This window comes from Pan paniscus, chromosome 19 (genome assembly GCF_029289425.2).
Source record: "Pan paniscus chromosome 19, NHGRI_mPanPan1-v2.0_pri, whole genome shotgun sequence".
Classification (NCBI taxonomy): Eukaryota; Metazoa; Chordata; class Mammalia; order Primates; family Hominidae; genus Pan; species Pan paniscus.
The window spans coordinates 63,484,252-63,498,075 of NC_073268.2; the positions used below are offsets into that span (position 1 = coordinate 63,484,252).

A 13,824-nucleotide genomic window follows, 5' to 3' on the forward strand; every position below is an offset into this window, starting at 1 on the left:
ACAGTGCCTAGTAGTTCAAAAGTTCTTTCCTATATCATAATGAACTCTTCCTCCACGGGATTTCCAGCAGTTTATTCTGGGACTATTTGCTAGAGCAGCTCTTTGTCAATAGTCTTCATAAGACTGCCGTTGGGACATTTGAAGACAAAGTACTTTTCCTTAATTATCTCTTTTTAAAAACATAAATCATCATGATTTCTCAACAGTTACTTGTAGAACATAGTTTTCAAATCCAATAACATCCTGGGGTCTCTCCTCTGAACCCTTAAAATGTGATTCCTATTAGGAGCATATGAAGAGTGTAATGGGATCATTACTTCTTCCAGTCTCCTAATGTCATAAATGATCACTTTTTAGCATCAACATTATTACATTGCTGGATTAGATTAAATGTATTATCAACTAAAACTCATTTTTTAAAATCCATTGCTGCTTCATCATGTAAGCAACACATAATCTTTGTAGAAAATTAGAAAATCTAGGGACGAGTGTGGTGGCTTACACCCATAATCCCAGCACTTTGGGAGGCTGAGGCAGGTGGATCACCTGAGGTCAGGAGTTCGAGGCCAGCCTGACCAACATGGCGAAACCCCGTCTCTACTAAAAATACAAAAATTAGCTGGGCATGGTGGTGCACACCTGTAATCCCAGCTACTCAGGAGGCTAAGGCAGGAGAATCGCTTGAACCCGGGAGGCGGAGGTTGCAGTGAGCCGAGATTGTGCCGCTGAAGTCCAGCCTAGGCAACAGAGTGAGACTCCATCTCAAAAAAAAAAAGAAAAGAAAAGAAAATTAGAAAATCTAAATAAACAAAAGACAAATAGAAAACTCTTACAACCCAATCTCCAATGGTATTTACTATGAACATATTATTTTGAAACCTTCCAGACCATTTTCTATGCTTATTATATTGTCTTTTCTTTTTTTTTTTTTTTTTGAGATGGACTCTTGCTCTGTCGCCCAGGCTAGAGTGCAGTGGTGCAATCTCGGCTCACTGCCAGCTCCACCTCCCGGGTTCATGACATTCTCCTGCCTCAGCCTCCCAAGTAGCTGGGACTACAGGTGCCTGCCACCATGCCTGGCTAATTTTTTGAATTTTTAGTAGAGACGGGGTTTCACCATATTAGCCAGGATGGTCTCAATCTCCTGACCTTGTGATCTGCCCATCTCAGCCTCCCAAAGTGCTGGGATTACAGGCGTGAGTCATGACGCCCGGCCTATTATATTGTCTATTCTATTGGAATTATGATATTCCAATGCATGTTGTATATTTTGCACCCTCTGGAGAGACATGTGGGTTTTTTATGGGTTTTGCATGCTTTATTTCATTTTTGCTACTATAAACAATGTTTGGATAAACATTCTATACATATTTTTACATATATTTGTCTGATGATTTCTTAATAACTGAGAGATAGACTTGCTAGGTCAAAAGATGTGTTTTGTTACGAAGCTTTTGATTGTATTTATACCAAATTACCCTCCAGAAACCAATTTAAACTCCCATCAACAGGTTATAAAAGGCTAAGACTCCTAGAATTTTCACAGGAGATCTTGTCAACCCAGCTGCCCTTATCCTATAGCAATAATTGATTTTAAGATAAGTGTAATACTGTGAATAATGCAAATAAAGGTGACTCACAGACCCAGTGACAGCTTGGGTAACAACCTCTTGAGAGACACTAGAGCTACCCAGATAAGGTACTGCCAAATTTCTGAACCACTGTGAGATAACAAATAATTGTTTAAAGATGTTGTATTTTGGCTGGGCACGGTGGTTCATGCCTATAGCCCAAGCAGTTTAGGAGACCAAGGCAGATGGATCACTTGAGCTCAGGAGTTTAAGACTAGCCTGGCCAACATAGTGAGATCCCATCTCTAAAAAATAAAAATTCTTTTTAAATTAGCCAGGCGTGGTTGCATGCACCTGTGGTCCTAGCTACTCGAGAGACTGTGGCAGGAGGATCACTTGAGCCCAGGAGGTCAAGGCTGCGGTGAGCTTTGATCATGCCACTTCATTCCAGCCTGGGCAACAGAACAAGACCTTGTCTCCAAAAAAGAAAAAAGAGAGAGAAAGATGCTTAAGTTTTGGGGTAATTTTGTATGCAGCAACAAATAACTAAAACAACATCTTCAGACTTCTTGTATTGGGTTGTTTTTCTCCTTCTTATTAATTTATAGAATTTTAATAAATATTCGAGACACTAATCTTTTGTTAGCTATAAGGGACACAAGTATATTCTCCCAACCTTTGGCTTGTCTTTTTACTTTATTTATGGTGCTTTTTAACATAATAAAGATTTAATATTTAAGGTAATCAAAATTACCAGGTTTTTTCCTTTATAGTGTATGCTCTTTGAAGCTGATTTATGAAATCCTTCACTACCTTGGTGTAAAAAAGATAGTCTTCTAGACCAGGCGCCGTGGCTCATGCCTGTAATCCCAGCACTTTGGGAGGCTGAGGTGGGCAGATCGCCTGAGGTCAGGAGTTCAAGACCAACCTGCCCAACATTGTAAAACCCCATCTCTACTAAAAATATATATAAAAAAAAAATAGCTGGTCGTGGTGGCAGGTATCTATAATCCCAGCTACTTGAGAGGCTGAGGCAGGAGAATCGCTTGAACCTGGGAGGCAGAGGTTGCAGTGAGCCGAGATCGTGCCATTGCACTACAGCCTGGGCGACAAGAGCGAAACTCCGTCTCAAAAAAAAAAAAAAAAAAACAGATAGTCTTCTGTGTTTTCTCTTAAACATTTTAAAAGTTATCGTTGTACTTTTCATTCTTTAATCAGTCTGGAAATAGTTGTTGAATTGATTTGGCCAAAACCCTTTGCCTCTTTAATTGCTCCATACCCTGGAATTGTCATTCCTATGACCCACTAGTCATTCCTTTTTGTGGATCAGCATCTCAACTCGATCTCCATGTCTTGAGAATCCTCATTCCCATAAGTCCCAGTAAAGCAGTGCCTGCCTCTCACTGTGGAAGCTTTTCACTGTTGATAATCTTTCCCAGCCTCTCTTGCCCCAAGGCGGTAAGACACATGACTTAGGATCTGTCAATCAAGACGCATTCCTCTTGGACTTTGTGTTTTTTGTTTTGTTTTGTTTTGTTCTTTGGTATTTGTATGTGTGTTTTTTGTTTGTTTGTTTGTTTGTTTGTTTGCTTGCTTTTTGAGATAGAATCTTGCTCTGTTGCCCAGGCTGGAGTGCAGTAGCACAATCTTAGCTCACTGCAACCTCCAGCTCCTGGGTTCAAACAATCCTTCTGCCTCAGCCTCCCTAGTAGCTGGGATTATAGGCACCCACCACAACGCCTGACTAATTTTTGTATTTTTAGTAGAGACAGGGCTTCACCGTGTTGGTCAGGCTGGTCTTGAACTCCTGACCTCAAGTGAGCCACCCCCCTTGGCTTCCCAAAGTGCTGGGATTACAGGCATGAGCCACCGTGTCCAGCGTCCTCTTGAACTGTGAATGATGCAAAGTGATAACTGATGATGCAAAGAATCATCAGTGATTATGAAGCAGTGCTTTTCCAGACTGGGTGCCCTTTGCAATCACCTTAAAGTCTTGTTGAAGTGCAGGTTGCTAGGTCCCACCCCAGAGTCTGATTCAGTAGGTCAGGGAAGGGGCGTGAGAATGCGCATGTCTAAGACTCTTCCAGGTGATGCTGAGGCTGCTGAGTGGAGGAATACCCTTTCAGTAGAGTAACGTCTTTGGTGACGATTGTGGCAGGGGCAAGACCAGGCTCCCAGGACAGCAGAGTTGCTGCTGTACCCAGTGTCAGTGGTGGAAGCTGGGTCAGCTCTGTGGTGGGATTTGGGGCATTGTTTCTGGCTGGGTAGCTGTTGACATGGGTCCTCCAGCCCTCCTGGCAATTCTGTGAGCTACCCCTGTACTCTCTAAATAGATTCCCTTGCTGCTGAAATCAGCCAGTTAGTTTCTGTTGCGTGCAACTAAGAATGCTGGCTGATTCAGGACTCATTTTGTTGTCTTTTAAAACTTCCCTTGAAACCTAAACCATCCTTGAGTCTTTCCTTTCTCTTCTAGATTTGCACTGTTGTTTTGCATCCCTGAGATTTATGCCACTTAATTCATCTTTAGTACATGTCTGTTAAAATATATATGTTATTTTTTCTTATTTCAAGAATAATATATGCTTACTACAAACATATTTGGAAAATAAAAGAAGGCTCAAAGAAGCAAATTTAAAATCATCTTTAATCTCACCACCAGAGACAATCGTTATGAATATTTTGTTATACTACCTCCAGGTTTTTTTATACATATACATATTTTTTTATATATTTGGGATGATACTATACATATTGTTTTATAACTCCTCCTTTTTAAAATTCCAACTGTATAAGTAAATATTTTCCTCTGTCAAAATGTATTCCACAAGATGGTTTGCAATAGGGACATAGCTTCCAGCTTATGAAGTACTGTGATTTATTCAGCTAATCCCTGACATTTGACATGCAGGTTGATTCAAATGGGTCACTATTATAAATAACACTGCCAACTTCTGATTCAAAATGGCACATTTTGAATTGGTTAGCAATTCCTACTATAACCTCTCCAAATTCTCAAAACTTTCTTCATTCAACAAATATTTCTTGAATGTCTACCATGTGTCATGCACTGTTCTAATTGTTGAGGATAAAGAAACGAACAAAATAGAGAAAAACCCCTACTTTCATTGTAGCTTACAATGCAGTGGGGTGAACAGTAATAATACTATGTGTCAATAATATATACACAAACATACAATATGTTAATAATATACTAATAATAAAATAATAATGATGACAGCTACCACTTATTAAATGTTTGCCATCTGCCAGATATTACGCTAAGCCCTTTCTGTGCAGTTAATCCTGAGGCCCTATTATCATCTCTGTTTTTCAGAAAACACCACTGATTCTTTAACTTACTCCCACCCCACTATTAATGCAGGCAGACGTGGTGCTGAGTCAGTTAAATCTGACCCTTCCCCCAAAGCCTATGATCTTAACTAGTGGCTGCAAGAAGATGCTACATCATGGAGCAATAGAATCCCAGGTGAGCCTGATTTTTGTTTTTTTGTTTTTTTAGTTCATGTCTTTTATTAACTCATACAATTGCTTGTCTTCTGGTTTGTTGACGCAGTAAGTCAGACAACATTTGCCACAATAATGTCCGTCAAAGTGGCTTGCTGTAACCACTCCAACACCACATTCATCAGAAGGGCACCCATGATGAAGGCAACTAATTTTTCCATTCTCAACCACCTTATAATATTTCAGGACAGCCAGCTTAACCTTCTTTCTCTTGTGCTTATTCTTCTTGGGAGTGGTGTAAGACTTCTTCTTCCTTTTCTTAGCACCACCACGCAGTCTCAACACAAAATGAAGGGTAGACTCTTTTTGAATATTGTAGCCAGACAAAGTATATCCATCTTCCAGTTGCTTGCCAGCAAAGATCGGTCTTTGCTGATCAGGAGGAATTCCTTCCTTATCCTGGATCTTGGCCTTTACATTTTCTATCGTATCCAATGGTTCAACCTTGAGGGTGGTTGTCTTCCCCGTAAGGGTTTTCACGAAAATCTGCATTTTGGTGGCGGCTCCACTGCAGATGGCGGATCGAAAAGGAAAAGAGAACCTGTTTTAATGAAGGAAGTAGACCACGATCTGTGCTTGTCAAACTTCACTTCAGCTGTAGACTAAGAAGGCACGGGACTATTCACAGGCAATTTGCCTTCTACCTGTTGACAAATATCAGATCATATTTTGTGCATGAGTGAATTAAGAGAACAAAACCATCATGAGATCTATAAAAAAAATACAGAAAGAAAAAGATGCATGATTGGGACGCAGAGGAAGAGCAAAGCACTGGAAACCATCCATTGTCAGATCAATAAGAACATGTCAGGAAACTTCTTTGCATAGGGCACAAAAAGACATGGCCTTTCTGAAACATAAAATCATTAGGAGAAAACAAACTCAGATGAAAAAGCAGCAGGCTTAGATAAATGAAAGTAGCATTAAAAGGGTAATAAAGAAGGGTTATAAGGAAACTAAAAACAAAAGCAGATTAAAATTCGTAATTCCCTTATAAAGGGTAGAATTGATGCTGCCAAAAAAAAAATACGATCAGACAATACCTTATATTGGTGAGGACCTGAGACAGCTGGAACTCTTGCACATTTGTTGTGGGAAACAATTTGGCAATATCCACTACAACTGAAAATGCACATACCCTATGGCCACGCAGTTCCACTCCCAGACAGACACCCTAGGGCAGTGGGTCCAAATATTGTTGAATGTTAGCATCCCATGATGGTTGGTTGTTTTTTTTCCTCCCCCCAAGACAGTCTTGCTCTGTCTCCCAGGCTGGAGTGCAATGGCATGATCTCGGTTGACTGCAACCTCCGCCTCCCGGGTTCAAGTGATTCTCCTACCTCAGCCTCCCGAGTAGCTGGGATTACAGGAACCAGCCATCATGCCTGGCTAATTTTTGTATTTTTGTAGAGACAGTGTTTCACCATGTTGACCAGGCTGGTTTTGAACTCCTGACCTCAGGTGATCTGCCTGCCTCGCCTTGGCCTCCCAAAGTGCTGGGATTACAGGCATGAGCCAATGCGTGTGGCCAGATTCCCATGCTTTTTTTCCTTTTTTTTTTTTTTATTATTATACTTTAGGTTCTGGAATACATGTGCAGAGCGTGCAGGTTTGTTACATAGGTATACAAGTGCCATGGTGGTTTGCTGCATCCATCAACCCGTCATCTACATTAGGTATTTCTCCTAATGAAATCCCTCCCCGAGCTCCCCATCCCTCAATAGGCCGCAGTGTGTGATGTTCCCCTCCCTGTGTCCATGTGTTCTCATTGTTCAACTCTCACTTATGAGTGAGAACATGCAGTTTGGTTTTCTGTTCCTGTGTTAGTTTGCTGAGAATGATGGTTTCCAGCTTCATCCACATCCCTGCAAAGGACATGGATTCATCCTTTTTTATGGCTGCATAGTATTCCATGGTGTATATGTGCCACATTTTCTTTATCCAGTCTATCACTGATGGGCATTCAGGTTGGTTCCAAGCCTTTGCTATTGTGAACAGTGCTGCAATAAACATACGCATGCATGTGTCTTTATAGTAGAATGATTTATAATCCTTTGGGTGCATGTGTCTTTATATTTTATGTGCATGTGTATATACATGTGCATGTGTCTTTATAGTAGAATGATTTATAATCCTTTGGGTATATACCCAGTAATGGGATTGCTGGGTCAAATGGTATTTCTGGTTCCAGATCCTTGAGGAATCACCACACTGTCTTCCACAATGGCTGAACTAATTTACACTCCTACCAATGGTGTAAAAGTGTTCCTATTTCTCCACATCCTCTCCAGCATCTGTTGTTTCCTGACTTTTTAATGATCACCATTCTAACTGACGTGAGATGGTATCTCATTGTGGTTTTGATTTGCATTTCTCTAATGACCAGTGATGATGAGTTTTTTTTCATATGTCTCTTGGCCGCATAAATGTCGTCTTTTGAGAAATATCTGTTCATATCCTTCGCCCACTTTTTGATGGTTTTCATTTGTTTTTGTTTTTTTTGTTTTTTTTTTTTTTGAGGCAGAGTTTCGTTCTTGTTGCCCAGGCTGGAGTGCAATGGCACGATCCCGGCTCACTGAAACCTCCACCTCCCAGGTTCAATCAATTCTCCTGCCTCAGCCTCCTGAGTAGTTGGGATTACAGGCATGCACCATCACGCCTGGCTAATTTTGTATTTTTAGTAGAGATGGGGTTTCTCCATGTTGGTCAGACTGGTCTTGAACTCCTGACCTCAGGTGATCCACCCTCCTCAGTCTCCCAAAGTGCTGTGTTTACAGGCGTGAGCCACTGTGCCTGGCCAATCCCATGCTTTTTAAAATCCAGACTTGGCCCAGTGCAGTGGATCATGCCTGTAATCCTAACAATTTGGGAGGCCAAGGCAGGAGGATCACTTGAGTCCAGAAGTTTGAGACCAGCCTGGGCAACATAGCAAGACTCTGTCTCTGAAAAAAATAAATGTGTTTGAAAAAAATCAAATAAAATCCAGACACCAAAGTTAGACTCTGAACCAATTAAATCAGAATGTCCTGGGGGTGTGAACCACCTGTCAATAGTTTTTGAAGATCCTCACATGATTCCAATGTGCAGCCAATTTGGGAATGACTGCTCTAGAGAAATCTTTGCATGTGTGCACCAGATAACATCTTCTAGAATGTTTACAGAAGTATTGTTCGTAATTGCTGGAACTCAGAAATGTCTTAATATCCACGGACAGAACTGACACAATGTGGTGCATTTATACAATGAAATATTACACCACAGTAAAAAGGAATTAACTGACGGGGCGTGGTGGTTCACCCCTGTAATCCCAGCACTTTGGGAGGCCGAGGCAGGTGGATCACGAGGTCAGGAGTTTGAGACCAGCCTGATCAACATGGTGAAACCCCATCTCTACTAAAAATACAAAAAAAAAAAAAAAAAAAAATTAGCCGGGCATGTTGGTGCATGCCTGTAATCCCAGGTACTCAGGAGCTGAGGCAGGAGAATCACTTGAACCCAGGAGACGGAGGTTGCAGTGAGCCGAGATCGCGCCATTGCACTCCAGCTTGGACAATAGGGCGAGACTCCATCTCAAAAGAAAACAAAAAGGAATTAACTGCACCCATGCCCATCAATAAGGATGACTCTCACAAACATAATTGGGGTGGGGGGCAATTCACAGGAGAGCATATACAAATTGATGTTATTTACAGAAGGGAAAACTTTGCATAACTAAACATCACTAATCATCAGGGAAATGCAAGTCAAAACCACAGTAAGATCATATATCGCTCTAGTTAGGATGGCTATTATGAAAAAGACAAAAAATAACAAATGCTGATGAGGAGATAGAGAAAAGGGAACGTTTATGCACTGTTGGTGGGAATGTAAATTAGTACAGCTATTACGGAAAACAGTAAGGAGCTTTCTCAAAAAGCTAAAAATGGAACTACCATATAATCCAGCAATCCCACTACTGTGCATATATCCAAAAGAAAAGGCCAGGCGCGGTGGCTCACACCTGTAATCCCAGCACTTTGGGAGGCAGAGGCAGGTAGATCACCTGAGGTCAGGAGTTCGGGACCAGCCTGGCCAACGTGGTGAAAATCTGTCTCTACTAAAAATACAAAAATTAGCTGGGCGTGGTGGCAGGCATCTGTAATCCCAGCTACTTGGGAGCTGAGGCAAGAGAATCACCTGAACCCGGGAGGCGGAGGTTGTAGTGAGCTGAGACTGCACCACTGCACTCCAGCCTGGGTGCACAGAAAGACTCCATCTCAATAAAAAAACAAACAAACAAGGTATTGTATAAGGATACACAGGCCATATGTGTGTTCATATATATCAAGAAATGCAAGAGGATGATAAGCACAAAACTCAGGATAGTAATCACCAGAAAGGAAGAGAAGGCTTCTAAGATGCTGGAAGTGTTTGATTTTTTAAGCTGATAATGGTAGCTTATTCCTTATACATATGTCATAAATATTATTTTGTGTATTTTAATTATTTAATTAAACCTTGAGAAAAGCATTTAAAAAAAAATTTTTTTGAGACAGGGTCTCACTCTGTTACCCACGCTGGAGTGCAGTGGTACCATCATGGCTCACTGCAGCCTCAACCCCCTGGGCTCAAGCGATCCTCCCACTTCAGCCTCCCAAATAGCTGGGATTACAGGCATGGAACACCAAACTCAGCTTGTGTGCGTGTGTGTGTGTGTGTGTGTGTGTGTGTGTGTACACAGGATTTCACCATGTTGCCCAGGCTGGTCTCCAACTCCCGAGCTCAAGCAGTCTGCCCACCTTGGCCTTTCAAAGTGCTGGGACTATGGACATGAGCCACTGCACCTGGCAAAGTTTTTTAAAGATAAAGATTCGGCCGGGCACGGTGGCTCACACCTGTAATCCCAACATTTTTGGGGGCCAAGGCAGGCGGATCGCCTGAGGTCAAGAGTTCAAGACCAGCCTGGCCAACATGGTGAAACCCCATCTCTACTAAAAAATACAAAAATGAGCCAGGTGTGGTGGCGTGTGCCTGTAATCCCAGCTACCTAGGAGGCTGAGGCAGGAGAATCACTGGAACCCGGGAGGCAGAGGCTGCAGCGAGCCGAGATTGCACCATTGCACTCCAGCCTGGGTGACAGAGCAAGACTCCATCTCAAAAAAAAAAAAAAAAAAAAAGATAAAGATTCATGCATAGGAACCCTACTTGAAAAATTCTTCTAATATTCAAAGAAAAGAAACAAACAGAAAAAAAAGTGATGAAAAGTGTAGCTATAGAAGAGAATAGCCATAATTATACATTTTCTGTCTGCAAGGTAAAAAATTTTAAATTCCTACTTCTTAAAATTAATTTATGTAATATTAGATTTAGATAAAAATTTTGTGAGCCAGGAACCATAAAGAAAAATAGTTTTAAGGCTGAACTACAAACAAAGATAAAATGACATCAAGGTTATTGAGTAAACACATTGGGATAAAGTGGTTGTAGACGTTTTCCCATGGCCTTGAATATTTCCTTAAGTAAGTTCTTGGAAGTAGCATTACTGACACATAAGAGATGTTCAATAAATAGTTGTTAATGCCGGGTGTGGTGGAAAATTTTTATAGTCCCAGCAATCAAGAGGCTGAGTTGGGAGGATCACTTGACCCTCGGAGTTTGAGTCCAGCCTGGGCAACATAACAAGACTTCATCTCTATAAAAATAAAAATAAATAAATAATTGCAATTAGCATTTATGAATGAACATAGAGAATTCTGTAAAAATATACACCAAAATGTTGTCAGAGCTTACTTTTGAATGGTGGACTAAGCTAAGGATTACTTCCTTTTTCTTTTTTACTTTTCTCTATTATTTTCTTTTTCTACAATTCATACATATGACTTGTGTGATAGTAAAAAGAAAAGGTACTTTTATAAATACAAGAGCAAAGACTCAGACCCTTTCTGGGTCTTCCCTGGAAAAGCTCATGCTCACTGAAAACAGCTTGGCTAAATTCTAAACAACGAAGCTAAAAGGGATCTCTACTCCCAGGTTAGATTCCCACAATCTATGAACCTCCTTGTGGTAGCCAGCCTCCATGGCCCTCAAGGATCCCCACCTCCTGTTATCCATCCCCCATCCCCCTGTGTAACCCCTTCCATGTTGCATCCAGATGGTCGGTGAGACCAGCCCAGCATGGCAGAAGTGATGGTATGTCACTTATGAGACTAGGGTTTTTTTTTGTTTTTGTTTGTTTTCTCTTTGAAGGCTTATTGTTTTATTAAAAAAAAAAAAACCTTATACCTTTTATATTTTACATTCACCTCTCAGAATATTTAATAGTACCCATTAATGATGTTATAAAAAAGACCACCAGCTGCTTGAAATGGCTGCAAATTTACCATGTTCTGGCATTAAAATGATTTCAACTCTTTGGAAAAATTAATGTAATAGTAAGTACCAAGATTTCAAATTCCCAGAAGAGAAAAAAAATTTTAAATCAGGAGGAAATTATTTAGTAAAAATCCAAGGATAAAAGGAAATGTTAGAAGGAAGCCAAAATCAAAAAAACTGTAAAAAATAGCATCTTCTCTCCAGAACTAGATTAAAAAATACAGTCAACCCCACACTAAACCCACTCTGACTTCCATTTTTATTGTCCTCTCCCTGTCAGATCAGTCGCTCTGGGGGAAGCCAGCTACCACGTTGTGAACAGCCCTAGGGAAATGTCCATGTGGTAAGGAATGGAGCCTCCCGCCAACCGCCATGTGAGTGAGCCATCTTGGAAGTGGATTCTCCAGCCTCAGTCAAGCCTTCAGATAATGCAGTCCCAGCTGAGATCCTGACTGTGACCACATAAGAGACCTGAGCTAGAACCACTCAGGTTGGCCACACCCAAATTCCATATCCTCAGAATCTGTGAGAGATAATAAAAGTTGTTTTAAGTGGCTACATCTTGGAATAATTTGGCCTTTCAAAAATAGATACCAAAATACACATCTAAACTGGGTTAGTTGCTTTTAGCACCAGGAAGAGATAAGGAAAAAGAAGAGAGGACAAGAAGGGATGAGGGCTCATCTTTGAGAGGGAGCAAGATTCCTTCTGAAGTAATTATATCTTCAATCATGTGCTATGGGGACCCTTGACCTGTCCCTCAAAATTGGAGAACTCCAAGGGAAGTGCCTATGAGGTAGAAGAGAGTCTGAAACCCAGAGCACATACTCCTTCATTTTCTTAAAGTACATATTAATAGTTGGCAACTCAACTATAGTGGAGCCTAGCATGAAGCTTGTGTGAGCAGTTGTGGGGTGGCACATCTGGGCACAACAAGTATCATACCGCATCCTCTGGAACATCATAGAAGGGGGCCTATGAAGTTTCCACCATGAACTAGGTAAAGTTGGGTAACTCAGGATAGTTACGCCAGTTGAGTAAGAAAGGGAATTGCTTGATGGGAGTTAGAGTGGCTGCGGCTCTGAAAACGTGGCCACTAGCCTTTGAAGGTCCACTGGGCTTAGGACCTTGGGCAGAGACACATCACCTGGGCCACGACTTATACTGAGCATGACATCACAGCAGAATCCTACCTGGGACATCACCTAGGTAGAGCCAATCAAGCAACCAAATAACACTGAGGACCCAGTCAGATAGAGAAACGTGGCCTGGCCAAGAAAGGAGAGGTCTCCCTTCTCCACTTCCCACTAGGGGACACTTGGAGCAGCTATTGAGGGGCTGCAAGGAGGAAGAGAAGAGACAGCAAAGGACAAAGCTCTCCTCTGATGCCCAAGCTCGGAGTGGGGTTCTGAACCAGACAGTGGTGGAGGATAAAAATACCTGAACGGCGTGAAATGTTTACTCGAAATGAAACTATTTTAAACTGGAAATGACTGGACAGGGCTGGTATTTATAAGACTGGGCTAACTTCAGTTTTTCCGCTGCTGAGTGTGAAAAGGGATTTTTTAGCAAAAAGGAAGTGAGTTACAAAAATAACGCAAACTTCTTGTTGGCACATGGCTAAGTGGGGCCTGTTCAATTAAAGCAGTTAAATAAATAAATAAGCAATGAGACTTGAGCTGTGTGCTCCACCTCCTCTTGAATGCTAAGCTGATCAGAGGCCTCTGTGATCAGAGTGGCAGCTGCACTCCTCAAGCCCTTTGACAATCACAAATGCAGACATTTTTTGTGTAGGAATCTCCTGCTTCTTGCAAATACTATTCCTTCTTAAAGTCTAGACCAGCTACATTCAATGGAACTTTTTGTGATGGTGAAAATGTCTTATATCAGCCAGGCATGGTGGCTCACGCCTGTAATCCTAGCACTTTGGGAGGCAGAAGCAGGAGAATTACTTGAGTCCAGGAGTTTGGGACCAGCCTGGGCAACACAGTGAGATCTCATCTCTATAAAAAATAAACAAAATTAGCCAGGCATGGTGGTGCATGCCTGTGTAGTCCCATATACTCAGGAGGCTGAGGTGGGAGGATTGCTTGAGCCCCAGGAAGTCGAGGCTACATTGAACCATGATCATGCCACTGCACTCCAGCGTGGGCGACAGAACGAGACCCTGTCTCAAAAAAAGAAAAAAGACAGAATAAAATAAAATAAAATATCTTATATCTCCACTATCTAATATGATAGCCACAAGCCACATGTGGTTATTTAGGGACTGAATTTTAAATGTTATTTAATTTTCATTAGTTTTGATGTAAATAGTGACATATGACTGGTGCCACTACGTGGAACAATACAGTTCTAGGTGGAATTGTACATCTTT

General features: G+C 41.4%; 1 protein-coding gene across 1 annotated transcript; it reads right to left on the bottom strand.

Annotated features, from left to right (window-relative positions):
• Positions 1–4,857: 4,857 nt before the first annotated feature.
• Positions 4,858–5,649, bottom strand: LOC100994837 (ubiquitin-ribosomal protein eS31 fusion protein-like). The gene has a single exon (XM_063599521.1). The coding sequence runs from the start codon at positions 5,586–5,588 to the stop codon at positions 5,088–5,090; it is 501 nt and encodes a 166-aa protein (XP_063455591.1). The 5' UTR covers positions 5,589–5,649; the 3' UTR covers positions 4,858–5,087.
• Positions 5,650–13,824: the final 8,175 nt, after the last annotated feature.

Excerpts from the sequence above, each read along its gene's own strand:
- LOC100994837 (XM_063599521.1), bottom strand. The coding sequence starts at position 5,588 with ATGCAGATTTTCGTGAAAACCCTTACGGGGAAGACAACCACCCTCAAG.